General features: G+C 34.5%; 1 protein-coding gene across 4 annotated transcripts in view; it reads right to left on the reverse strand.

Moving 5' to 3' along the window:
• Nucleotides 1-11,856, reverse strand: part of INTS10 (integrator complex subunit 10) — a 43,948-nt gene that overhangs the window by 1,412 nt on the left and 30,680 nt on the right. For 2 of the 4 annotated variants that reach the window (XM_026717366.2, XM_087916188.1), the window contains exons 15-17: nucleotides 11,400-11,562; nucleotides 10,495-10,588; nucleotides 1,981-2,058 (exon numbers count right to left, since the gene is read on the reverse strand). In XM_026717366.2, coding sequence (XP_026573151.1) covers nucleotides 1,981-2,058; nucleotides 10,495-10,588; nucleotides 11,400-11,562 — 335 coding nt within the window. The remainder of the gene's footprint in view (nucleotides 1-1,980; nucleotides 2,059-10,494; nucleotides 10,589-11,399; nucleotides 11,563-11,856) is intronic. The other 2 variants (XM_026717365.2, XM_087916189.1) reach the window with 1 other exon arrangement.

Consider the following 11,856-nt stretch of genomic DNA (forward strand, 5'->3'; position numbering starts at 1 on the left):
TGACCATGGAGCTATATCTTGTGAAGTTAAAACTGCATGGTATTTGTTGCAGAACATTCTAGTTAACATTTTAAAATATTTACAGACTGAGAATGTTCTGTGATAAGTATCATACATGTATCATAAGATTTTATGTAAAATCTCCAAATGATTTTAAAGGTATGGAAACACATCCTAGAATCTTAAGTTCAGAAATGTCTGGATCTCCTTAATGGAGTGTATTTAAGTATCCATGGTAAAGGCAATTGTATTCAAATTTAAATTTGGTCACAAGAATATTTTTATGACTGCAAGTTAAAAGAGTAATGGAACTAATACTGTGTTTCATTTTTAGCATAAATTACCAAAATAGAATAAAAACAGATCAATATATATGTAGTAATATAACTGTAAAGTTCTAGAGAGGATATCACTAATCCTTTCCCAAACACACTGCATAACTCTCTCCACAAGAAATTAAATAATTTATGGCCTAACGAGAAGAATCAACAGTACCATTTATTGTTCAATTACAAGTAGACCTCAACTTATGACCACAATTGGGACCAGAATTTGGTTGCTAAGTGATGCTGTTATTAAGTCATTCCAGGACCATTTTTAACATGGTTATTAACCAAATCTGGTTATTGATTTTGCTTGTTGAAAGCTAATTGGGAAGGCCACAACTCGTGACCATATGATTAGAGTACTGCAACTGTTGTAAATGAGCTGGTTACCACGCATCTAAACTGCAATCATATGACCACGCAGTTAGTACAAATGTAACTTCAAGGACAAGTCATAACTCACTTTTTTCAGCATCATCGTAACTCTGAACTGCCATTAAATGATTGGTTGTAAGTTCAAGGATTACCAATATAATTATAAATTTCCACTATAACCACTACTGTAGCACCAAGAGCTACGGAAATGAGTCATGAGATTATGCCATTTTATAATGGGCATTCTAAACATTTTAGTTTTTTCCTCCTATTGCAATGATTTTGCACTCAGCTATTACCTATGAATTCTCAAGCAATTTGCAAGGGTAAGATTTAACCATGTTGCAAACACACACCCAATTTTCTTAAAGGATTGGGCTATCATTACATAAACTATTGAGAGATCAGAAACTGCTGCATATCCACCATGGACTACTACAGTGCATTTCTGTGTTATACAATCTCTTAACTATTGGTGGAGAATTCAAAATAAAAGTGGGCAAAAAAAGAGGAAGGCAAGGGTAGAAATGAATTGCAAGTTTTTAATTTTCCAAAATTGTTTTACAACGATTGTCTATTTTATCTAAAAAACCCTCTTATACAATATGAATTAGCTGAGGCTAATTGTCAATAAAATAAAAATGCACAATTTGACCTCAATTCTATGAAAAAAAAATACATTTTATTTCTGAAACTGCATATTCAATAAAGCTGTATTTGGTTGATTTTAAACAAGACTTCACATCATTTATATGCTTTTTCATTGCCTCTATCTTGCCCATATAGTGTTTTAACAGAAGGCTAATTTCTTGTTGGAGAAACAACTTGCTGAAACCGCAAACCAGATTACTAACAAAACTGCATAGATTAATTTTCTTCCACTGCTAATAGTCAAATTTTCTTCTGAAGAGGCAAAGAAAATAGGAACAAGTAATGCACTGAAAGGAAAGAATATGAACAATGCTATGAAAATCCTTGCCAGTCTTAACAAATTAGATTCAATTTTTAGTTACATTAAAAAAGGATGATCTAGTTTGTCCAGAAAAAAATAAAACATTATTTTATTAAATAGAGATCCACTTAAAGTTTAACATACATGGGCCAGTAACTTATGGAAAAATAACAAATGTTAACAATAATAAAAACAATTTGCCAAATGATGTAGGCACAAATGAAGAACAAAAGCATGGAATTAACAAAGGTCTGATAACCATGACCAGTACAACATATTGACGAAAAGACAGCACACTATGAGCAGGGATGTCCTCCTGCTTTGTACCTGTCAGCAGTCTGCATGCTGGGCTGTAGTACAGGTATGAATTCCTGCTGCAGTAACCCCAGCGGAGGGCTAGAAGTCCTTTAAAAAACAGCAAACAGCGCATTCAAACACACACCAACTTCCCCCTGTGCTACAAAATCAATTCTCCAGTAACATATACATTAACAGGAGGTTTACAAATCAAAAGTCTAAATCCTGGTACAGGCATCCAATTGATTTTTTTTTTTTTAATTAGAGCTGATGAAACAGAAAAAAGCTTCACAAGCCTAGGCATTCCAAAAAGAATTCAAGAAGTTAGCTGAGGATTTAAATCCTGTTGGCATAAATAATGCCTTTACTAAGAAAGACAAAATGTGGTAAGCAATCCTTGGATGACGTGTAAAATTTCAGTTGAAAAAGCCCGGCAAATGTTCACTATGTTGAAGAGAATAAAATATATCCCTTGAAACACACATGCCCCAATTCTCTATCTCTTTCAAATGGAAGAATATTACTGTTAGACTAGGCTACCAATGTAACAGATCAATCCACCTCTTTCTTTTACAAAATAGAAAGGGCTACTTTGCATCAAGTATGCTATACGTTTTCTTGCCCCAGGGCACACCTAGGGAAACTGCAGCTTCTATAATTCTTTCCCCAATATTTTTTTAGTAATTGTGTGAAAGCAAATTTCAAAAGAAAATAGATCAACAGCAAAAACCAAGATATTTTGAAAGAGAAAAGAAAACATAACACTTCAACAGCAATAGTACTTAAGATTTACATACTGCCATGTAATGCCTTACAGCAGTCTCTGGACAGTTTGCAATTTCAGCATATTGCCCCTAATAATTTGAGTCCTCATTTTAACGACGTTAGAAGGATAGAAGACTGAGTCAACCTTGAGCGCCTTCAGGATTGAACTCCAGGCTGTGGGCAGTTAGCCTGCAATACTGCATTCTAATCAGTTCACCACCAGAGCTTGACCCTGAATACACATTCCAGAACTGACTTATACTACATATGCTTTCAAACAGAAATTTAGCAGTATATTAAGACATGAAATACATTATTTTTTAGTAATAGCTGCAAGTTAATGTCACTTGAAGTTTGTTATTATTCATATGTATTACAGGAAATACATACTGTAATTTTTGCCTTCTCCAGCATTTTATTATTTTTCCAGAATTTTTCTTAATTGCTGTTGTATAATGAAAAGCTGCAATAATTTCATAGATATTGATGCTTTAGATATGATATGCCCTGCCCCCATTAGCCAAACGGCAGCTAACAGATTTGTTTCATATATTATTAAAAAAAATAAGAAAACAAAAATTGTATCTCTTTTATATTAGCATTTGAGAAGCCTGTTGGAAGTTATACAAGTTCAAAAGCTTATAACAGAATTCAATTGAATCTAATTTTCACTGCCAACCTAGAAAATGAAACATCTTAATATGCTGATATACAAACCAGTCGGCTTTTTTAAAAATAATAAAAAATCAAATTTAAGTTGGTTAAGTTTTCAAATTTTCTAATTCAATGCAAACATGACATAATCTGTTAATTCCTATAAAAATGATTAATACAAAATACCATATTAACTACATCATAGCACAAATGCAGGAACGGCTAGCAAGGGAGTACTATCACCATAATACCTTCAGTTTTTTTCCCATTCAATCTGATCCGATTCTCAGACACTGCCTGGACAAGTCACTGCAGTTTTCTTGGAAATGTTTTTCAGAAGTGGTTTGCTATTTCCTCCCTCTTAAGGCTGAGAAAAAGTGACATCTGGCTTTGTAGCTATGGCAGGATGAACTCTAAAGTCTCCCCATTTCTAGACTGGTGCTTCAACCACTACAACAACCTGGTTCTCTAACATATTTACTAACAATTTCAACGAAATTGGAAATAGGAATTATTTTATGATCAGCAAATTCTCCTTTGGAGAGAAATTTCACTACATTCATAATAAAGTTGTGGCAGGATAAAGCTGAACTAAATTCAAACTAAATGAACATTTATTTGAACATTTGAACATTCAAACTAAATGTCTGAAACAGAACTTTCAATTAAAAATCAAGCCCTCGACAGGTGTAAATAATGCTAAATAGATAAATGAACTAAAAAAGGCACACAGAACTGTAATTGAGGAAAGACTGCTATTGCAACTAACTCTTTGTCACTACTTCAGGGCAAATTTCCTGTCTGTTCACCAAAAAGAGTCATTTTAATATTTTCAGTGAAGCAAAAAGGAAGAGGATAAAGTTGTTGGGTTCCCCTTATATATGATAGGACAGCTATGCTTTGCTTCTCAGAAGCGGCTGGAAGATTCTGCTATCCAAGGAAACATTATGACTTGAATTCCATACAATTACTATATAATGGAAGAATATATCATTGTTTCATAGTTCTATGGGGTGGACATTAGTAGTCATAATAGAAAGATTAGACACTATTAGGCAGGATGGAGTCAGTTTTATTTGTATTTCATAATAATGCAACACAGCTGCCAATCTGATAATTAAAATTCACTGACTTTGAAAAATACTAATTTAACTGGGAAAAATAAAACAAAGACTTGGTGTCTTAAGAATGTATTTTTAGTAAGAAAATGTTTCAGAAAAAGTTTTGTGAAATTAACTCCCCTATCCCTGGGAACAGAATGGTACTAGGGATTACCTTGTAATTGTGCAAAATACAAAACTTTTTCCCTACAGGCAGAACGTTTGGCTGCTATTATCTTCTCAACCAGTAGCATGTGTTAAGTCATAGGTAAACTGGGCATAAGATTAAACCCCTGAAACCTCTAAAATTTACCTCAAATAACAAATTAAAAATGACTGTAAATGTTTTTGGATAAAATAGGGTTTTTTTATAATCATGGTGAAATCCAGGTTGTTTGATAATGTTCACCCAAATATAGAGAACCAATGTTCTAATAAACATGATGGATGCAATAAAAACACGTTATAAGGAAGTTTATTTTGGGGGGGTTACTATTTGGAATAACTCAGAATCTAATGTGCATAAAAGATTAAAAATGGTCTGAAATATCTTTTTTTTTTAAAAAAAAACCTTTTGGTAATAGCTGATAGAACTCAATATTTGAACTTGGGGCCTTAGTGGATATGGATATGAATGGCAGCATGAATCCAAGTTAACAGATAAGAGTTTCAGAAGTATCAGGATCTCTCATATCCATAAAAATAAGAGTAAGTGTCAGTAAGTTAAACCAGAATATCATCATTATTTTCCTTGTGATTTCTCATTTTGCATAATATGTCAGATAAATTAATAATGTAAGCAAGCCTAATGCTTAATTGCCTCTTCAGTTTTCTTTTTGCAACCTGAATGTCTTTTTTGTACTTTCCTTTGCTTGTAGTTTATGACTACAATAAACTTTAGTTAATTACAAAAAATAATCTATGAACATGTCCTTGCGCTATGAGGGTTCAAACTGTGAGGAACAAGATTCTCTCTTCTAATGAAAGTAAGATTGAACTGTTTGGCCTCAATTCTAAACATTATGTCTGGAGAAAACCAGGCACTACTCATCATCTACCAAATATCATCCCAACAGTGAAGCATGGTGGTGGCAGCATCATGATGCCAGTGGTGGTGAGGGCTATTTTTCAGTAGCAGGGATTAGGAGACTGGTCAGGGTTGAGGGAAAGCTGAATGGAGCAAAGTACAGGGATATCCTGTTACATGAAAACCTGTTACACAGTGCTCTGGACCTCAGATTGAGTCAAAGATCCATTTTCCAACATGACAGTGATCATAAGCATAGAGCAAGATAAACACAGGAGTAGTTTAGAGACAACTCAGAATGTCCTAGAATGGCCAATCAAGACAGTGTGCACTAACTGCAATACTCTGTTTGCCTTAAGTTCTTCTTATTCACGGGATACACCCTGAATTTTGACTCCTTACAAACAGCACAATCTAAGTACATCTTGAATTGCTTTAGTTTAAGTCCCTCAACTATGTCTGGTAACTTCTGCAATACTTTCAAACTTGCATACCCCAATCTCCTGTGCAACAAATGTACAGAGTTGTCATGTGTAAGTGTTCATGCACAACTATGCTCCTGTCTTCCTAGAATGTACAGAACATCTTTCTTAACTCTTCATGCATGAATTCTTCCACCTTTCCTGATGGAGTACTGTCCTCCTGCAAACAGTATTTTATACCCTTGACTGTCTAACCTGGAAAAACTAGGTCAGGTACATATAGGACATTGTCTAATGTTTCTCCTATCTCAGGTACATAGACATTACTTACCCCTTTAACAGCAGTTTATTGGCCATTGGCCAAACTAACAAATGTCTGCTTAGCTGGTCTCAAGCCAGAAAATGTTTGTGGGTTATTAGCAATATGCTGACTCGCCCCACTGTCCAACACCCAAGTATTCCTGGTGTTTTCAAACACTGTTGCTGCCAGGGAAAATGACGATGAAGAACAACTCTTCATGTGTTGAGTATTCCTACACCTACAGTATTCTGTTTCTCCGCTCAGAGCAGCATCTCTGGAGATGCTCTGTTGAACGATATGTGTAGCACCGCTTCACTGTGTAAACAGTCTCAGCTGCTCTGCTGGCATCCTGGAATATTGCAGATGTTGGCTTGTGCTGAGCATTATCTCCTCCCTTTCCTGGTAGCCTCTCCAGCTGTTTCTGTTCTGCTTCCAACAATCGGCCAGTCAAATATGTCATGGTTTCTTGCATGAACTCTAAGCTAATTACAAGAACATCCCATGGAGTGGCCAACAAACTGAGCACCACATATACCTTGTGTGCCTCAGTAAGCATTATTCCTTTCTCCTCTAACTCCAGGAGTGTTTTACTCATAGCCTGCAGATATGTGGACATGCTCTCCCCCCACCCACCCCCAGCTTCAGTTGTGTTTTATACAATCTCTTTCTCAGCAACAGTTTACTTCCTGCAGTCTCTTTAACATGCACATTATGCAAAGCTTCCCAGGACTCTTTCGCAAACTGGAGACCCCTCACATGTATCAGCTGACTGTCCTCTAAAGCCAGAATTGTGCTGGCTAATGCCTTTTCATTTCTTCTCTGATCCCCATCATCCAGGACTGCTGGTGAAGTAGTAACTATTGCCCACAACTCCTTCTTTCTTTTTAAACTTCAGGAGAGAAATCTCCTCTCATTATGCTGACAGAAGTCATTGCATGTTTCCGTTACAAACTCCAACCACTAACAAACCACAATGCATAGCCCTTCTAGCTCAGTTGCTAGTTCTCATTGGGTTTCTCTTCTCTTTGGTTTCTCTAATCATTCCGGCCTTCTCTCTGATCTAGGCTCATAACCTGTCAGAGTATGCAGTGTGACTAGGTGAGACAATCCAGGAGCAATTATAGTACACAGGTTTGTATTTACATATAGTAGTTTTTTCCCTACAAAAACAGATATACAAGTACTTTGAGACAGGCCTCGAACAAACAGCAATCAGCAAATTACAGCACAGAAGTACATACGGAGAGAGAGGGAGAGTGAGATACGTCCTCACAGGGCCTTTCTTATATTACAGGCTCTTAAAACAGCAGCAGTCAAATAACTCTGTTGTCTCATTGCTACCACTGTATCATTATTACAGTTTTACAGTATTACAACATTACAGCAGCTGTTCAGCTATTAAATCATTATTACCCTGACAGATATTTCACATTTCATGAAAGTATTAGTACTGCTTTATAAAATCTTAGTAAGATCATCTCTGGAATACTGCACCCAGTTTTGGTCACCACATTGTAAAAAAAATGTTGAGACTTTAGAAACAATACAGAGAAGAACGACAAAGATGATTAGGGGCCAAGAGACTAAAGCACATGAAGAACAGTTGCAGGTACTGATTATGGCTAGTTTAGATAAAAGAAGGACTAGATATGATATGATAGCAGTATTCCAATATTTGAGGGGCTGCCACCACCACCCCAAAAAGGGGGGGGGCTATTTTCCAAAGCACCAAAGGTCAAGATAAGAAACAATGGATGGAAATTAATGAAGGAGAAAAGCAACCTAAAACTAAGGAGAAATTTCCTAACAGTGAGAACAATTAACTATTAAAGCAGCTTGCCTTAAAAAGTTGTGGGTGCTCCCTCACTGGAGGCTTTTAAGAAGAGATTGGACAGCCACTTGTCTGAAATGATTGATTGATTGATTCAAGCAGGGGGCTGTATTAGAAGACTCCAAGGTCCCTTTCAACGCTATTATTTTGTATTTTAAAAAATCCTGTATATCATCCCTAGTCCTTTCAAGGTTTTGTAAAGTAGTACTAATATGTCACATGACTTTGATTACATCCTTTGATTATATATAATATAATTCTATATAATTATATTAATAATGACACCTAGGATTGCATTGTCTTTTTTTTGGCTGCTGCTATACATGGTTTGTTTATATTTAAGCAACTGTCCACTTGGATTCCCTGGAAACCTCTCAGTTACTGGCATTGAGCCAAGTTTAACCTAGTCACTCCTGTACAGTTTAGGTTTTCTTGCCTAAGTATAAAATTTTACTTTTATCTACGTTGAATTTCACTTTTTTAGATAGGCGTCAGTGTTCAAGTCTGTCAAAATCTTTTGATTCACGAGCCTATCTTCTGGGGTGTTGGTATTCCTACCAGTTTAGTGTCATCTGAAACTTGATTAATTCCCCTTCTATTCTCTCATCCAGATTGTTTATGAAGATCTTGTATAGTACTGGGCCTAAAACTGACAAAATGCAATACAATACAATAGTACAATACGATATGACAAAATAACCAAAGCAAAACCAAAGTCATTACAATATTTTAAAAAGTTAAGAATAAAAAATATAAGGCATCCCTTCCTCAGTAATTTGTGGGAAAGAGCATTTGATTTCCATAACAATACAGTTATTTTGTAGGCTCCATTTGTAAGTTACTGGCTCCCCAGACCAGATGGCAAAGACTTTCCTTCACTCTTCTAGAAGGCCAACAAAATCAGGACCAATTCAACTTAAGAAAGAATAATATTCCAATTGGCAGGTATCAAGGTAGAAAAGGTTCTCCTCCTGAGTCACATCATATAACATTCCTTTATGGGCAACAACCTTCAACCTCTTTTTCCCACCAGACCTCATGGGTAGATATGATGGATGAGAGGCAATCCTATAAATAATCCAGCCCTATGTCATGTAGGACTTAATAGGTCATTACCAGTACCTTCAATTAAACCCAGAAACAAACTAATAACAAATGTACTTGTGAGATGTTAACCTCCATTAAAGCTGGAGTCCTGTATGAATTTTTCAGTTCATTTAACCTCGTTATTTGAGTCAACATCTTTTTGTGGAGGGAAAATATTTTGATCACACTTTGAAACTAAAGTCGGAGTCTGGCTGAATCTCTGCTACCATAAACATTCAACAGTTTATTTTATTTAAATTTAATGGGCGCACAAACTCCAGTAGATTCAATGTATAAAACTAGAAAAAAACTAAAACAATTAAAACGTTAAATCTGAGAGCCAGATGAAAATAATCTAATAAAAAGCAAGATCAACAAGACAAAAGAGGAATCATTGGATGAATAATAAACATCTACCTCAGATCTGAGACCAAAGCAGGTTTTCAAAGTTCTCTGAAACCCTAGAAGAGAGGGCACCATCCTTGTGGTGGGGGAAAGCTGTTCCAAAATGTGGGAGCTGCATCAGAGAAGACATGCTTCCTAGGTCCCACAAGATGGCAATGTTTAGAGGAGAAGACCTGAAGTGAATATACTGAGCAGGCATTGGAAACAAGCAGTCTGTCAGGTATCCAGGCCCTGTACTATGCAAGTCTTTAAAAATAATAACCAACATCATGAATTAAATTGCAGCTCAATGGAATACAAACAAGAGCATAGCAAAGAGAGATTTATCAAGAGAAACTGCTTAGAAGCCAAAACATTTATCACTGTCTCATTATTCCAAAATATCTCAGTTCATATAAAACAGATTTGTCAAACCTGTATATCTCTGAATTGTCAAAATAATATTCTCTTTGTGTGTTTTAATTTTACAGTTAAGGAAACAAAATTGGAAAAACATATTATCCTGAAATATTTATAATGTGCTATTGATCCAATTACGAATTCATATGTTAGAACTTTCATCTGAGAATCCTATATTTCTATCATTTTTAATTATTTCTTTATAAATTTTCTTCATCACTTTAATCCAATATATCAAGGCTATCCCTTTGTCAAAATTACAATATTACATAAAATAGATTAGCTATTTTTACAGCTGAAGTGAGATACTGTATTTAATGCCATATCATTTTTACTATGGCTAAAGACCTTACACAACTAAAAAAAATTTTTTTTTCCATATAGCACCCCTCTGAATATCTAAGATATACTCAGAAACAAGCCTAACATTTATTTGAATATTTAATAAATATGTTTTATAAATATGTTAAAATATGTTTTAGTATCAGTTTAGGCTTAACAAATAAAGTATGGCATCAGTTAAACTTTTAAAATTGGGAAAAATATTTTCTTACTTTATTAACATTCCCTGATTTGGTAATAATTCCAAATGAATTTTTCCTCCTTCTTGTGTCCTTAAATAGGCAAATTCTTCCAGCATATCAATATCTAAAACAAATGTTCAGGTCCAAAAGAAAGTATCTTTGAAAACAGAGAAAATACTATCTTCCATTATCTGATTCTTCTACTCTGTTCTATTTTTATTCCTCATTGCTGGTGTCTTTTTAACATTTGTATCTTTATTTTTTTGCAAACAAGATATGACGTATCTATTAGTTTACTGTAATATCCTAATTTAACTATTTAGCTGTAATTTGGTCAGAGTTTTATCCTTGCAACAGGCTAATGCAACTATCCTTCATATGTTTATCTAGAAATAAACATCATTGAGTTCCAAAGGATGTACTTAGGAACATAAATGATTATACATGGGACTCTTGTACAAAGATTCTTAGTATCAGATAAAGCAAACCATATTTTAAAGTATATGCTTGTTCTTTATAAAATAACAAAAAGATTCAAGCATCATTCATAATGGTTTATTTTAATCCTGCTTCCTAAGTAAACAAAACTGGCCAGGTTCACACTTAATTCAGAAACCCTAAGTTGTGGTTTACAGACCATGATGATTTGGTTTATACAATGTTAAGTCAAACCAAACTACATTAACCAGTCTACTACTCATTCAGTATGTTCTGTAATCTTAGCAACATTTTTGAACCATGTTTCCTATAGCACACTCAAAATTCCATTGTTGTCTTCTTTTATTTGCTTTTTACTTTTGTTTCAACTATTAAGTATAATATTCCATTAGATTTTACATTTCTTAACAGTAACTCCCATTATTAAATTTTGAAAATATGGTCTCCTTGAAGAAACTGCTTATCTTCAATACTGATCCACTGAAGACAAAGGATACTTGTAATATAGTTGAAAAAATTTTCATATTGGAAGTTTGCTTGCTGGCAGATTTTGTTAACTGCTTTCAAGAATAAGTTTTCACCTCTTGGCCATTCATGCTGTAACAACACAATCACATGACCCAATGCCATATCATCTCTGTTGTCTGCGAAAGCTTTCAGCTGTTAGGAAAAAAATAAACCAAATAATGTAAGCAATACCTCACAAAGTTACAAACATACATAATGGGCAAATGTACTTTGATTTGTTTCATTATTTTTCTAAGAATTTTTTTTTTAGTATTCAAAAATATTATTCATACTTTTCCCAATATGTTATTCTAAAGAAGTTGTAAAATTTGCAGGCTGTTATTAGAGTGGAATATACTGAAAAACAAGTGTTTAGAATTCTCAAAACAACTTAATGGAGCTTAGAATGAGGCTGATTCAATTAACAATTATGTCCAGTTATTCAGG

This window comes from Pseudonaja textilis, chromosome Z, assembly GCF_049901715.1.
Source record: "Pseudonaja textilis isolate UNSWEBS1 chromosome Z, rPseTex1.2, whole genome shotgun sequence".
Taxonomy (NCBI): domain Eukaryota; kingdom Metazoa; phylum Chordata; class Lepidosauria; order Squamata; family Elapidae; genus Pseudonaja; species Pseudonaja textilis.